The sequence below is a fragment of the Dipodomys spectabilis genome, unplaced genomic scaffold, assembly GCF_019054845.1.
Source record: "Dipodomys spectabilis isolate Male_0828 unplaced genomic scaffold, ASM1905484v1 ptg000069l, whole genome shotgun sequence".
Lineage (NCBI taxonomy): Eukaryota > Metazoa > Chordata > Mammalia > Rodentia > Heteromyidae > Dipodomys > Dipodomys spectabilis.
The window spans coordinates 9,257,857-9,274,223 of NW_024870746.1; the positions used below are offsets into that span (position 1 = coordinate 9,257,857).

General features: G+C 41.8%; 1 protein-coding gene across 6 annotated transcripts in view; it reads left to right on the top strand.

The window, feature by feature from the left end:
- Pogz (pogo transposable element derived with ZNF domain) overlaps nucleotides 1–14,955 on the top strand; it is a 57,665-nt gene extending 42,710 nt beyond the window's left edge. For all 6 annotated transcript variants that reach the window (XM_042681709.1, XM_042681712.1, XM_042681714.1 and 3 more), the window contains 9 exons: nucleotides 2,652–2,752; nucleotides 4,553–4,699; nucleotides 8,929–9,063; nucleotides 9,178–9,347; nucleotides 9,504–9,644; nucleotides 10,035–10,091; nucleotides 10,547–10,659; nucleotides 11,116–11,140; nucleotides 11,266–14,955. In XM_042681709.1, coding sequence (XP_042537643.1) covers nucleotides 2,652–2,752; nucleotides 4,553–4,699; nucleotides 8,929–9,063; nucleotides 9,178–9,347; nucleotides 9,504–9,644; nucleotides 10,035–10,091; nucleotides 10,547–10,659; nucleotides 11,116–11,140; nucleotides 11,266–12,937 — 2,561 coding nt within the window. In that variant the 3' untranslated portion in view covers nucleotides 12,938–14,955. The remainder of the gene's footprint in view (nucleotides 1–2,651; nucleotides 2,753–4,552; nucleotides 4,700–8,928; nucleotides 9,064–9,177; nucleotides 9,348–9,503; nucleotides 9,645–10,034; nucleotides 10,092–10,546; nucleotides 10,660–11,115; nucleotides 11,141–11,265) is intronic.
- The last annotated feature ends 1,412 nt before the right edge of the window (nucleotides 14,956–16,367 follow it).

Consider the following 16,367-nt stretch of genomic DNA (forward strand, 5'->3'; position numbering starts at 1 on the left):
CTCAGTAATGTTTTAGGTATGAGATAATATGTGTCAATCTCTGAGTAGTATTTGTGCATTAAAAATTACATTAAGTGGCCTAACATTGGTGGCTCACGCCTGTAATCCTAGCTACTTGGGAGACTAAGATATGAGGATGGTGGTTCAAAGCCAGCCAAGGCAAACAAATCTAGGAGGCTCTTATGTCCAGCTAACAAGTAAAATAGCAGAATTGGAGATGTGGCTCAAGTGGTAGAGCATTAGCCTTAAGGTGTAAAGTTAATAAAGAAGAATACAAGGTCCTGAGTTTGAGCCCATGGGCCAGCATGCGCGAGGCACACATACACAAACACCTTAACCTTTTTTAAAATTTATTTACTGTTATAATAGAGTTGATTAACAGAGGGGTTACATTTACATGTGTCAGGTAATAAGTACATTTCCTTTTGTACAGTGTCATCTGTTTCCTCATTCCCATTCCTGCATTAACCTTTTATTATTGGTATTGTATGATGACTATGACATAATCATGCAATTGTGTAGGAAAAGCCACTGAGATTGAATGAGTTTGTTTGTCCAAGGAAGAAAAGTAAGAAAGGCTGGGACAGACAGGCATTAACGCTTAAAAGTGTTCTAGAAAAAAAAGAGAGAACTAATTTAAAAGAGATAAGCAAATTGAGAGATAAGAAAAGAAGAAAGTATTGTGATGCTTCCCGTTAACTTTCTCGGACATGTACTTCTCTACCTACATGTGTTTTCTCCTGCTTCTCTTGTTTCCTGTTTTGCAATCCCATTTTCTAAAGATTCAAGTTGTATATCTCACAGCCTTTCCTCATCCCTCAAGGCAGGATTTCTTATTTATCTCTGTCCTTGTAGCACCTAACAATCCTCTGAGCAGTAATTTTAAATGGGTGTGCAATCAGGTTTCTTTGAGAAGAAGCACAAAATCTGGAACTCTTCTGGAAATTTAGATATTTTCCTCTTTTGCATGTAATTTGAGAGGATGTCTGAGTTTTCTGAGCCTTGTTTGTTGTCCCAAATTAACAACTTTTTCTTCTTAAACAATTATCCTTAAAGGATTATTTCAACATCACTTCCCCCCTCTTCAATGCCCCCCACCCCCATCCCCACCCTCCGAGATGGAGCTTGAACTCAAAGCCTAGATGCTGTTCCTGAGCCTTTTTTGCTCAAGCTAGTGTTCTACCACTTGAGCCACAGCTCCACTTCTGGCTATTTGGTGGTTAATTGGAGATAAAAGTCTCACAGGCTTTCCTGTCTGGGCTGGCTTGGAACCACAATCCTTAGATCTCAGCCTCCTGAGTAACTAGGTTTATAGGCATGATTCACCAGCGCCTGGCTTCATTATTTTATTTTTTCCAGTCCTGGGGCTTGAGCACTATCCCTGACTTCTTTCACTAAAGGTTAGCACTCTACCACTTGAGCCACGGTGATACTTCCAGCTTTTTCTGTTTATGTGGTACTGAGGAATTGAACCCAGGGCTTCATGCATGCTAGGCAAGCACACTTCCACTAAGCCACATTCCCAGCCCATCACTTATTTTTTTACTGGGTGAAGGAATTGGTCATTGTCCAGTCAGTGCTTAAAATTTTAAGTCTACAATTTCATATTTGCAAAAACTTGAACATAATTATGTAAGCAAAGAAATAAAAATAGATATTTTTGGGTGGGATCATACTTTATAATATGACACAATTAAAATTTTAACCAAAATTATGATTTTTTAATATACTTGACAAATTTTAAATTATCTTGAATGTGTTAATGCAGGATAGGGTAACAAAGACCATCTATTCTAATTGCTAAGTCTTTTGAGAGCAAATTCTTACTTGTACTCAGATGTTCAATAGATACTTGTTTTATTATTCACAAAATCATTGTCTTTAAGGATAGGAATGAAACATGTAGTTAGTTTTTAAAAGAATTCATGCATCACCCATGTGCCAGTGGTTCATGCCTATAATCCTAACTACTCAGGAGGCTGAGATCTGAGGATCACAGTTCAAAGCCATCTGGGCAGGAAAGTCTGAATTTTTTAATTTAAATTTACTGATTAACTACCAGAAAACCAGAAGTAGTGCCGTGGCTTAAAGTGCTAGAGTACCAGCCCAAGCTCTTGAGTTCAAGCCCCATGACCAAAAGAAAAAGAAATAGTGTGTAAAGAATGGATATACTGTGTAGATTTATTGGAGATTCTACAGATATTGAAAGTCAGTTGCTTAGCATTAGGAAGTCATAGGGATTTTTATGACATTTTTGTCTATAGTAATAGATAAATAACAATTCCTAGATCATTTTGAAATAATGATAACAGAAAATGGCTATAGAGTCTGAGACAATCTAGAGTTAAAAGGTAGAAAAAGATAAAGTGAGGAGAGGGGAAATGGGAAGCAATAGAATATGAATTAAGTTAGAATTGAAAATAGAATGTTTAAATTAAATGTAAATAGTTCAAAATCTAGAGTGAAGCTGTGGTAAGAAGTCAGAGCTAGAGAAAGGTTAGTTATAAGCAATTCAAATGCTGAGGCAAAAGGAATTGATTTAAAGAAAGACTAGAGGGAAAATGATCTATTGACTGTTGAAAATGAAGGAAACAGATCAGGAGGACTTTGGTTTTACTTTAAGGTCAATTTATTGATTCTTATTCTTACAGCCAAATGCAAGATCTGTGAGTGGGCATTTGAAAGTGAACCACTGTTTCTCCAGCATATGAAGGATACTCACAAGCCTGGAGAGATGCCTTATGTTTGTCAGGTATTGCCTTTTTCTCCCTCTAGTTTTAGCCAGTTTGCTCTCAGGCTGAAAGCAAATAATCCTTTTTCAAAAGAAAAAATATAGCTCTGATGGCTCACGCCTTGTCATCCTAGCTACTCAGGAGGCTGAGAGAGGATCACGGTTCAAAGCCAGCTCAGGCAGGAAAGTCTTTGAGACCTCTATCTCCAGTTAACCCCCAGAAAACCAGAAGTGGTGCTGTAGCTCAAAATGGTAGAGCACTAGCCTTGAGCAAAAAAGCTCAGGGACAGCGCCCAAGCCCACAACCAATAATAAAATAAAATAAATAAATATATATGTATATGTGTGTGTTTTTGTTATTAAGATGGTGTACATAGAGGTTACCATTCACAATTCAGCTAATATATACATTTCTCTTTTGGACAATGTCACCCCTTCCTTCACTTTCCCCCAGTTTCCTCCTCCCATCGCTACCCACAAGTTGCATAGTTCATTTTCCGCATAATGTATAATGAATATCATGATTGCATTTGTTCACCCTTTCTTCATCTGTTTCTGTGCTCCTCCCATTGACCTTCCACCGCCCCCCCCCCCCACCTCCCCGCCAACCAAAAAAAAAAAAAAAAAGAAGGGGGGGAAAAGCACATATAACACCACCACCAACAACAGCATAAATAACCCATGTTTCCATTTCCTGGAACTTGTTTCAATAAATAATATTTTAAGTGTTTGGGGGATGTTACGCCTTTGAGATTCCTCCCCTACTGGTATCCTCCTTTGGTCTGACTGTGTGTGTGTGTGTGTGAATGCCTGGAGTCATGTATAAGTTATCACATCCAGTTATAATTTAGATCTAGCTTCTGCATATGAGATAAAACTTGTGCCATTTGTCTCTCTCAGCTTGACTTGCCTCACTTAAACATAATTTGTTCTAGGTCCATCTACTTGCAAATGACATTATCTTATTCTTTCATGTCTGTGCAAAATTCCATTGTGTATAACTACCACATTTTTTTGATTCACTCATCTACTCCAGGGCATCTGGGCTGTGTCCCATAACGTGGCTGTTGTCAGTAGTGCAGCAATGACCATGGGATGTGCAAGTATCTATAGAGTATCCTGACTTGTACCATTCTGGGTAGATGCCCAACAGTGGTATGGCTGGATCATAGGGAAGTTCTATGTTTAGTTTTTGGAGGAACCTCTAAACTGCCTTCCATAGTGGTTGTACAGTGTACTAGGAGTCCTTTTTCCCCACATCCCCACCTCCATTTGTGGTTGTTTGAATTCTTGATAGTGGTCAATCTAACTGGGGTAAGATGAAAGCTCAAGTTTGTGTGAATGCAAATAATTCTTAAGGAATATTTCTAAATACTTGCTGCACATGCTCAGTCTTAGACCTCTGAAGAATAGGAAAAATAACATGTAATTTTTATCTTTAACATTCCATGTTGGAGAAAAACGTATAATAATCACAGTAAAATATTCCCAAGAGAACATCCATAGGTAGGTAGGTAGATAGGTAGATAAATAGACAGGGAAGGAGGGAGGGTGAGTTGTTTTCTTGGACTTTTGAAGACATACAGAGAATTTTTTTCCCTTAGTTATTAAATATAGATTGTAGTAATGTTTTTCTATCATCACAGTTTTTATCTTAAGTCACACCTGAGCTTACCACAGATACAGACTTGCATTACAAAGTCGGAAAAAATAATTTTATGCGTTTAGGAAAACTTTTTCCTATTTACAGTTTTTTGTTACTTTTTTTTTTAGATCTCAGTTGTTCACTCTTAGCCTTATGTTTCCTCCTCTGTAACTCAGGTGTGTCAATATCGCTCCTCCCTCTACTCTGAGGTAGATGTCCATTTTCGGATGATCCATGAAGATACCCGGCATTTGCTCTGCCCTTATTGCCTGAAGGTCTTCAAAAATGGCAATGCATTCCAACTCCATTACATGAGGCACCAGGTACTAGGCACCAGGCCATTCCTTTGGTCTTATTTGTTTGATTTATAGATGCGGGGCAATAGTTGTGCTGGAGAATATACATATGCTTGGAAAAATTACTCAATTTCAACTGTGTGCCATCTTCTAAGGTAGGTGCTAGTGGTAGATAAACAATGGTACAGTGACGGTGACAAGATTTTTGTTAGGAAGAAGTATAGGATACAGGAAAGCATATACCTCTGTTGGAACTAGAGAATAGTAGTATTCAAGACCTGAACAATGAGTAAAAATGACATCTAGGTAAAATAGAATGGAAAATAGAGTACCTGGGGCACAGGATAAGACTGGAGATTTACAAAATAAGGTATATTTAGCATAGACTGAGGTTTGGAAGTTTTAGGGAACAGAGTAGGGAGGATCTTAAGATTTTGTACTGGTTCTTCTGAGGTGAGTGGATTAGAGTTTAAGGCCAGTTAAGACTAGTCAGAAGGCTTTTTCAGCAGTAGAACTAGATGAGAGGTATAGTGATTATTGGTTTTTAAGATGAAAAAAGGGTATATGAGATAGAATATATTATGACCCTAGAGAATGGAGTAGGTAAAAGTAGGAAAAGCTGGTTGCCAGTGGCTCACACCTGTAATCCTAGCTACTCAGGAGGCTGAGATCAGAGGATCTAGGTTGAAAGCCAGCCCAAGCAGAGAAGTCCCCATGAGACTTGTTCTGTTTACTTCTATTTTCAGCAGGTTTGAGTGCAGAGTCTACACTTGTTAGGAAGGTATTCCATCACTGAGCCATGCCTCCATCCCAAAAATTCAGGGTTTCTGTTTCAGTAAACAGTCCTATCATTTACTTAATTGCCAAAGATATAAGTTTAGGGCAGTGGATTTTTTTGGTATAATCCAGACTGGCTTCAAACTCAATACTTCTGTTCTGGCCTTTTGAGTGTTGTTAAGAGTCCATTTTTTTTGTTGTTGGTTGTGGGGCTTGAACTCTGAGCTTGAGCACTGCCTCTGAGCTCTTTAGCTCAAGGTGAGTGCTCTACCACTTGAGCCACAATGCCACTTCCAGTTTTCTGGTGGTTAATTGGAAATTAGAGTCTCATGGACCTTCCTGCCCAGCTTGGCTTTGAACCACAATCCTCAAATCTCAGCCTCCTGAATGAGTAACTAGGATTACAGGTGTGAGCCACTGGTGCCTGGCCTTGTGTGATTCTTATCTCCAATTAACCACTCAAAAGCCAGAACTGGTAGAGATATGGTAGAGTGCTAGCTTTGAGCATAAGAGCTCAGAGACTGCCCAGGCGGAGTTCAAGCCCCCTGACCAACAACAACAAAATGAATGGACTCTTAACAACACTCAAAAGGTCAGAAGTATTAAGTTTGAAGCCAGCCAGGACTATACAGACTGAAAAAAAAAAAAAATCCATTGCCCTAAACTTACATCTTTGGCAATTAAATGAATGATAGGACTGTTTACTGAAACAGAAACTGAATTTTGGGGATGGGGGCATGGCTCAGTGATGGGATACCCTCCTAACAAGAGTAGACTCTGTACTCAAACCTGCCGAAAAAAGAAGTAAACAGAACACAATTGTTAGGATATTCTGTATCAGCAGTATCTATGGACTTCAAGTATAGCTGTTAAAATGTTAAAAAGGCTCAGACCTTTTTAACTACTACTTTTAGCTACTCAGGAGGCTGAAAGCTAGTCTGGGGAGAAAAGTCCAGGAGACTCTATATCCAGTTAACTATCAAAAACCTAGGTCTGAGAAGGTAGCTGAGTGGTAAGAGTGCTTGCCTCACATGCATGAGGCCCTGAGTTCTATTCCTCAGTACCACATAAACAGAAAAGGCCAGACGTAGTGCTGTGTTCTCTAGTGGTAGGGCATTAGCCTTGTGCTGAAGAACTGAGGGACAGCACCCAGGCCCAGAGTTCAGGCCCCATGACCAAAAAAAAAAAAAAAAAGCTAGGCTCTGGGCTGTGGGCATGTAGCTTAGTGGTACAGTGCTCGCCTACCATGCCTAAAGCCCTGGGTACCACATAAACCCTCAGTACCACATAAACAGAAAAAGCTGTAAGTAGCACTGTGTCTCCAGTGGTAGAATCCTAGCTTTGAACAAAAGAAGCTCAGGAACAGTGCCTAGGCCCTGAATTCAAGCCCCAGGACTGGCAAAAAAAAAAAAGCCAGACTGGAAGTATGGCTCAAGTGGCAGAATTCTAGCTGTGAGTAAAGAAAAGCTGAACAAGTAGCTGAGCAAGTATGAAACCTTGAGTTCAAACTCTCATACCTATAAAAATAGTCAAGTCTAAAGTCTGGGACAAAAGTTGTTGAAAAGATACTTAGGAATCATTCTTCTGCTTCTTTTTTTTTTTTTTTTGGGGTCGGGTCGTGGGGCCTGAACTCTGGGCCTGGGTGCTGTCCCTCAGCTCTTCAGCTCAAGGCTAGCGCTCTAGCACTTGAGCCACAGCGCCACTTCCGGCTTTTTTCTTTTGCTTATGTGGTGCTGGGGAATCGAACCCAGGGCCTCATGCATTGCAAGGCAAGTGCTCTACCACTGAGCCACCTTCCCAGCCCCTAGGAATCATTCTTATATAAATCCAGTATATTTAAAAAAAACTTTTCAAGTGTCAGGCTCTCCAGCCCTGTCTGGAACAAGGGAAGGAAAGGCTTAGGATTCTTCAAGTCTGTAGCCACAAAGCCAGCACCATAGTCTTAGAGGGAAACGTGATATAAGGGAAGCTGAAAAGTATATGAAAAAAAAAGGTATGATTAAAATGTCACATACTGTAAGAAGGTAGCAAGCAAGATAGACAAATTTTCATTAACGAACCATTTTGTTGTTAAAGTCAAATTCTACAAATAAGAGGGAAGGAGACAGATTTGTTTATGAAGAGGTGAGGAAAGAGGTAGATCTAGGAGCAAAAAATAACAGGAAAATTTAGGATTTTGCTGGTTGTGGTATATTTCACTTACAAGATGGACTAAATGTGACCTTATTTTAAAATGCTACCAGAAAGGAGCTACTAAAACAGGAAAGGAAGGCATGCATATAAACAGATTATAAAATGCAGGACAAATGGGTACACGTGGCTCAGTGTGTGTGAACCCATGCCACTTGTAAGTAACCCCCTTCAATGAACTTACAGAGCAGTGACTACTGATACTCTACCACAAAGGTATTTCTAAATAGGGTACAGAAATTGTCATATTTACTTGCTACCTAAGGAAAGAAAATCATAGATATGAGTCCAACTTCTGAAAAACTTCAGTACTGATTTAAGAAGAAATGCAGCAAGATAAAAATTAGTGTATTAACTTATCATTTGTGTTTAAAAAAGAAAAGAGCTGGTGGCTCACACCTGTAATCCTAGCTTCTCAGGAGGCTGAGATCTGAGGATCCTGTTTCAAAGCCAGCCCAGGCAGGAAAGTCCATGAGACTATCTGCAATAAACCACTCAGAAAACCAGAAGTGCTGTGGTTCAAGTGGTAGAGCACTAACCTTGAGCTCAAATGCTGAGGGACAATGCCCAGGCCCAGAGTTCAAGTCCCACAACCAACAAAAAAAAAAAAGAAAAGAAGGTAGTAATCCCATACGAATGGTTATATACACAGACTGCCCATGAAAATGTATTCAGAAAACTAGTAATAAAAGCCAGGATCTAGTGGCTCATGCCTGTTGTAATCTTAGCTACTCAAGCTGAGATCTGAGGATCGTGGTTCAAAGCCAGCCTGCATATAAAAGTCCCTGTAGAGCCAGCCCTACCCTTTACTACCCTTGAGCAGAATCGCTCAGGGCCAGCACCCAGTCCCTAAGTTAAAGTCCCATGACCCACAAAAAAAAAAAAGAAAAAACTAGTAACGAGAAAGGAACTGATGGGAAGAGTTAAAACCTATAACGTAGGTTGAGTTGAAGGTATGAATTGATTTGCTTGGTGGTTTTGCCATGTCCCATTTAAGAGTCAAAAAAAGAAGCATTTACAGGAATAGGTAGCACTGACTGCAGTATAAAGATAGGATTATATAAAGTAGGGACCAGTAAGTTTATGTCACTGGTCCAGATTATTACAGGTCAGGAATTGGTGGCTTATTCATCTTGGCCTTGATTCTACTTTTCCTACCATTGATTCTCAACAGTAGGGTTCTTACTCTCAAGAAGGGAAGAATGATGCGAGAAACGCTGATCAACCTTCTCAGAGAAGAAAAGTCATTGGGAACCTTTAACGAATTTTTGTTTTTCTTTCCCCTTCAGAAGAGAAATGTTTATCACTGCAACAAGTGCCGGCTGCAGTTTCTTTTTGCCAAGGATAAAATTGAACACAAGCTTCAGCATCATAAAACCTTCCGTAAACCCAAGCAGCTAGAGGGCTTGAAACCAGGCACCAAGGTAAAGGGTTTGTCAAAGTTTCTTTTACAGAGTCAGAAAGGGGGAGAAAAGAGATTTGCAGTGTTCCAAGGTTTTTGTGGGTAGAATCTCACTCTTTATTCCCTTAACTCTCAGGTGACAATCCGGGCGTCCCGAGGGCAGCCACGAACTGTTCCAATATCCTCCAGTGATACACTTCCCAGCACCTTGCAGGAGGCAGCACCACTGACCTCAGCGGATCCCCTGCCTGTTTTCCTTTATCCCCCTGTCCAACGCAACGTCCAGAAGAGAGCCGTTAGGAAAATGTCAGTGCTTGCTAAATGCCGGGTGGGAGGGGACTGTGGGGGCAGGGTTATTTCTGATACACAGTTGTAAGCACCTCAGCAGGGTCAGTCATCTAAAAATCTTACAATTTGAGGATACTTGCAACAGTAATGACACTTTTTTTTTTTTTTTGACAGGAGTGTCATGGGCCGGCAGACATGTCTAGAATGTAGCTTTGAGATCCCAGATTTCCCTAATCATTTCCCTACATATGTCCACTGCTCTCTCTGTCGCTATAGTACCTGCTGCTCCCGAGCTTATGCCAACCACATGATCAAGTAAGTTGTTAAGAGTTCATATTGTCCAGAATCATTTCATTCCCTTCCCTGTTCCTAGTTTGTTTCTTTCTTGAACTCTTACAGAATTCTTCAGGCAAGGTAAGAGACCAAAGCCGTGTTCATTTGGCTTTAATGGTCTGTATTCCTGATTGTGTGGGATCTTTCTATTCAAAACTATGAGCCAAACACCAGCATTAGATGGGAGCTTGATAGAAACAATTTCTCAGCCCCACCTAATCTGGATCAGTCAACCCTGAGGTGATTTCATATTTGTATTAAACTTTAAGAAGCATGACGATAGGAAGCATCTTACATTGCACTGTCATTGGCTGGTGATCTCCAGCTTAGCGGCAGAACCTCACGACTCATTTCACATTCTGTCTTTCTCAGCAATCATGTTCCACGGAAAAGCCCCAAGTATCTGGCTTTGTTTAAAAACTCTGTGAGGTAAGGAAAAGCTTATGGTACTCCTAATTTTCTAAATATTTATATGCTTTTAGTTGTTTTGTGGGGTGGTTGGTAGTGTGGATTAATTTGAGGAAAGAAAAGAAAATATTATGGGGTTTTTTCTTTTTGGCTAGTCTTGGGCTTGAACTCAGGGTCTGGGCACTTTCCTTGAGCCTTTTCAACTTGAAGATGTTAGTGATTTACCACTTGAGCCACAGCTTCACTTCTAGTTTTTTGGTGTCCCATTAATTGGAGATAAGACTTAGGTATTTTCCTGCCCAGGTTGGCTTTAAACCACAGTCCTCTGATCTCAGCCTCCTGGGTAGCTAGAATTACAGGCATGTGCCAATGGTACTCGGCTTCTCCTTTACAAAGCCTCAAATTTTAACTTTCTCTGGTGTTTCTCTGGTGTCATTGCCATATTTGTCTTATGTCCACTTTAACTCTCTTTCCAGTGGAATCAAGCTGGCCTGCACTTCATGTACCTTTACTACCTCTGTGGGAGATGCCATGGCCAAGCATTTGGTTTTCAACCCCTCCCACAGATCCAGCAGTATCCTGCCGCGGGGTAAGTAGGAGAGATGGGCAAAAAAGATACTTGTCCCCAAAAAAAGAAAGAAAAGGAGGCTGGGAAGGTAACTCAGTTGTAGAGCACTTGCCTTGCGTGCGTGAGGCCCTAGGTTCAATTCCTCAATACCACATAAGCAGAAAAGCCGGAAGTGGCTCTGTGGCTCAAGTGGTAGAGTGCTCACCTTGTGCTGAAGAGCTGACAGACAGTGCCCAGGCCCAGAGTTCAGGCCCCACGACCGACAACAACAAAAAGATACCTGACATTCTTTGTAAGCAGGAGCATTCTTCTCCAGTGTCACCCATTCACTATTTAGATATACTGCACTAAATTAGACACAGTTGAACATGAAGTATATAGGACTAGAAGGCACTCTGCGGAGTATACTAGGACCATCTTTCTGAGGACTCTTCGCTGAGCTAACCTTTTTTTTTTTTTTTCTTTCCTTTTCCCTAGGACTCAATTGGCTATCTCACTCAAGGTAACAAGTTCTCATTTAATGATTTAATTGCTGTTTTTCAGTGTGTTTGCTTTCTTTTACTACTATTTAAATTTCCTAGTTTAACTTACCTTTCTTTCTTCTTTGCTCTCCTACCTACCCCTTAGGCATGGTCAGACACGTGACCGAGTGCATGACCGGAACTTGAAGAATATGTACCCTCCTCTTTCTTTCCCACCTAACAAAGCTGCCACTGTGAAATCTGCGGGAGCCATGCCAGCTGAGCCTGAAGAGCTCCCATTGCCTGTGGCTCCAGCGCTCCCGTCACCAGCCTCAACTGCAACCCCGCCACCAACCCCCACTCACTCGCAGCCTTTAGCCCTTCCACCCTTGGCCCCAGAGGGGACCAAGTGTCTGAATGTTGATGACCAGGATGAAGGCAGCCCAGTCACCCAGGAACCTGAGGCAGCATCAGGGGGTGGAGGTAATGGTGGAATTGGCAAGAAAGAGCAGCTATCAGTGAAGAAACTTCGAGTAGTACTGTTTGCCCTATGCTGCAATACAGAACAGGCAGCTGAACACTTCCGAAACCCCCAGCGACGTATTCGGCGTTGGCTTCGCCGATTCCAGGCCTCCCAGGGGGAGAATCTGGAGGGCAAATACCTCAGCTTTGAGGCAGAGGAGAAACTGGCTGAGTGGGTGCTGACCCAAAGGGAACAGCAGCTCCCTGTGAATGAGGAGACCTTATTCCAGAAGGCCACCAAAATAGGACGTTCTTTGGAGGGGGGGTTTAAGATCTCCTATGAATGGGCTGTGCGCTTCATGTTGCGGCACCATCTGACTCCCCATGCCCGGCGAGCTGTGGCTCACACCCTACCAAAGGATGTAGCAGAAAATGCAGGACTCTTCATTGAATTTGTACAGAGGCAAATTCACAACCAGGACTTACCCCTGTCTATGATTGTAGCTATCGATGAGATCTCCTTGTTCCTGGATACAGAGGTGCTGAGCAGTGATGACCGCAAGGAGAATGCCCTGCAGACAGTAGGCACCGGGGAACCTTGGTGTGATGTAGTGCTAGCCATTCTGGCAGATGGCACTATCCTCCCCACGCTGGTTTTCTATCGAGGACACATAGATCAGCCTGCTAACGTGCCAGACTCTATATTGCTAGAAGTGAAGGAAAGTGGCTACAGTGACGATGAGATCATGGAGCTGTGGTCAACTCGCGTGTGGAGGAAGCACACAGCTTGCCAGCGCAGCAAGGGAATGCTAGTGATGGACTGTCATCGCACTCACTTGTCTGAAGAGGTACTGGCTCTGCTGAGTGCCTCTAGCACTTTGCCTGCAGTGGTCCCAGCAGGTTGCAGCTCCAAAATCCAACCATTAGATGTATGTATCAAACGGACTGTTAAGAACTTTCTGCACAAAAAGTGGAAGGAGCAGGCTCGGGAAATGGCAGACACTGCTTGTGATTCTGATGTCCTGCTTCAGCTAGTGCTAGTCTGGCTGAGTGAGGTACTGGGCGTCATTGGAGACTGCCCAGAGCTAGTTCAGCGGTCTTTCCTTGTGGCTAGTGTTCTGCCAGGCCCTGATGGCAACATTAACTCACCTACTCGCAATGCTGACATGCAGGAGGAGCTCATTGCCTCCCTAGAGGAGCAGCTAAAGCTGAGTGGGGAACAGTCTGAGGAACCCTCAGCTTCTACTCCCCGACTCAGATCATCTCCTGAAGAGACAGTTGAGCCTGAAAGCCTTCACCAGCTGTTTGAGGGGGAGAGTGAAACAGAGTCTTTCTATGGCTTTGAGGAGGCTGACTTAGACCTCATGGAAATCTGAGTGTGGGATCATGAGTGTGGAGTCAGATTGGGAAGGTGAGGGAGGGTAGAGGGATTTAGGGAAAAAGGGGCATACCAGGCGGGGTACTTGGTTTATATTTTTAATTTTATGTCATTTCCCCTAATGTTGACTTATACTTCCCTGTGAATTTGTGATTAGGAAATCAATAGTGATCATTTCTGAGCCGAGGATCTGACCCCATTGGTCATTCACTTCTGCTAAAAACAGGCTTTTGTGACTTTTCTAAATTTAAATCACTGTGTTCAGTATTTTTCTGACAAAAATCAAGGAAAAAAAAAAACAACCCTTTGTGGGTGAATGTTGTTTTGTTTCCCCCTTTACCTCAACTGTATCATAGTACTTCCAGGTTTTTTGTTTGTTTAACTGTGTGGCCAGTCTTTGGGCATGTTACTATCTAATAACCATTGTTAATGTGAGAACATTTCTGAAGATGGGAAAGACAAAAATATGTAGTTCAAACTGGTTTATTATATATATGGATAAACTTTTTCATTGTGGTCTTAACACTTTTATATAAAAATGAAAATGCAAGGAAAAAAAAAAAACCACTGAACTCTTCTTCCTTCTCTTTTTCTTAATTTCCCTGTCGAGATGTTGGTTTCAACAGCTCTAGATCTGAAATTGTGGCTTTAAAAATGCATGAAACCACCCTTAATCATCCAGAATGAATAGATTTGTCCTTTCCTCACCATCCTCCGTCCAACAAAACTATTTTTTGCTCTTGGAGATCCTTGAACCCTTCCTTGCCCCATTCTCACACTGCCCATCCCTCTGGACAAAGGAGCACACATATCCTTAGCCGAGGCACCGAGGTCATCAGAGCGTGAGGGTGGAAGCCGCTTCCAGAGTTTGTGTCTTCACCCTGCAAGGCCCTTGAGCAGTCCCTGCTTTTTGAACTCCATCCTGTTCAGTGGACAGCATGCCTGTTCAAGGGATCACAGATCCTACAGCCACGAACTAATTGTGCTGAACTTTAAAAAGATAGGTAACCTATTCAAATTGTGTTTATTACCTGTGGCTTTCCCCTATTTCTCTTAATGCTTAGAGAAGAATTTGATGCAAAGAAGAACATGGGAGTGTGCACAAAGAAAAAAAAATATGAATCTTTATTTTTCACTGCCAGCTTGAAGGAAAATTTTTTCTACAATTTGCATGAGGGACTTTTTTTTAAAAAAAAACAAAAAAAATTCAGTTATAAGCCAAATGTACTGTACCATACAGAGAAAAGGAGCAAAAAAACCAAGTCTACCTTTCCCACAGCTACACCATTCTTCTGTCCATCCTGAGGCTTTCAACAGTGTTTTCCTCCTGTGAGCCAAGGAGGCAGCCTGCACAAGCGTTGTAAATGGTTCGTCTTTAAAATGTACATAAGTGGAACATTTAATGAGCGGAAAGATTTTATAAATTCCCCCGAATCCTAGGGTGACCCTGTAGGCTTTCAGCCTGGGAGAGGCTCAAGATGTCACACTGGTAGTAGGTGTGACGTTTACCACCAGATCTTCTCCCTGCTGGTTTTTTGTTTTTGTTTTTTAACACCCAGCACACTATAATATAGTGAACTGGAGCATTCCCTTCCAGAACAGCTTGGCCAGCTTTCAACCCGTGGCATCCGAAAACTGAACAAAGGATCCATCTGGGCTTCTCTTTCCCAGCTTTTTGCCCAATGCCATTTTAATGGACTGAACTTTCAAGTCAACCCTCTGCTTTTGAGAAATTTGGAGAACTGAGTGGTCACTTCTGTCTACACCCTAATCCTCCTCTTTGGTAATCTCTGCAGCAGCCACAGCCTTAGCAGAGCTGGGTTCCTTGTCTCTGCACTCTGACTTTCTGGATGGGTAAATTTTTCTAAGATCATCAGCAATGGATCAACTGGGTTTTGGCCAGGGAAGTTGTCTTTGTGGACTCCGCCTGCATGGCTTAGTGGTAGAAGGAAGTTTTTTGTTTTGTTCTGTTTTTTTATAATTCAGTTTAATCAATAAACACGTATTTATTGACTACTTTCTGTGTTGACTAAATGTGTGATTTTCAATGGAAAGTTCAGTTACTTGCTTAAATTTATTAGTTCACTTGTTTGCTGTTGCCTATACCCATTTCTTAAAAGGTTTGGAGAGGACATGCAGAAGACTTACTTAATGGCTAGGCAGGGATGGCACACCCATATAATCCTAGCTACTCAGGAGGCCGAGATCTGAGAGTTAAGGGTCAGAGTCAGCCTAGGAAGACATATCAAAGACTTTATCAAAGACTTTTTTTTCTTTTTCTTTTTTTTGTCTGTCATGGGGCTTGAACTCTGGCTGGGCACTGTCCCTCAGCTCTTCAACTCTAGGTGAGCACTCTACCATTTGAGCTACAGCACCACTTCCAATTTTCTGGTGGTTTATTGGAGATCTAGGCTGGCTTTGAACCCCGATCCTCAGATCTCAGCCTCCTGAGTAGCTAGGATTACAGACATAAGCCACCGGTGCCCGGCTATCAGAGAGACTCTTAGCATCAATTAAACAGAAGCCAGAAATGATGGTGTGGCTCAAGTGGTAAGAATGCCAACCTTGGGTGAAAAAGCTATGGGTGTAGATGGGAGTTCAAGCCCCAGTACCAGCAAATCCCCCACCCCATCCTCAAAAAAGCATCTAGGTGCTCATTTTTAAAACCATTCCAGAAAAGGCATGTGGCTGACATGCAGATGACTTACCCTACAGCTGTATTTTCCACTTTCTAATAAACATACTTTTCCTCCCTTAAAGCATGCAAGCAGTAGAGTTAGGTGATTCTGCATCAGTGTTTCTCATAAATAGCAAAGCTCTAAAATTATACAAGTTAAACTATGTGTGTTCTTATAGTAGACATTCTAGTGAGGGTGAAGGATACTTTTTAGTTTAAGTTTCCCTGATGATCAGTGATACAATACTTCACAGTTTTCTACAGTGCTAGAAGTTTAAATTCAAGCTATAGACATTTAGGTTAAATGTTTATATACTGCTTCATATTCCCTGTATGAAGAGTGAGTCTGGACTTGGTGTGGGTTGGAGTGCCACTTCTAGGCAGTCTCCTTGTAAAGAGCAGCTCTACTTAGACACACCCTGTGTCTTTGACATTGTTTTAATTTAAAAAAAAAATGTCTGCAGCCAACATTCGCCAGGAGGTCTGCATTCCTTTACGATGCAGCAAAGGGAAAATAATTTCTAAACACAAAAAGCTAGATCTGAGGATCTCGGTTCTAAGCCAGCCTGGGCAGGAAAGTCTGAGACCCTTATCTCCAAAGCGCTAGCCTTTAGCTGAAGAGCTCAGGGACAGCACCCAGGCTGAGTTCAAGCCCCAGGACTGATGAAAAAAAAGTTATGAGCTGGACACTAGTGTGTCACACCTGTAATCCTAGCAACTAAGGAGGCTGAGATCTGAGGATCACAGTTCA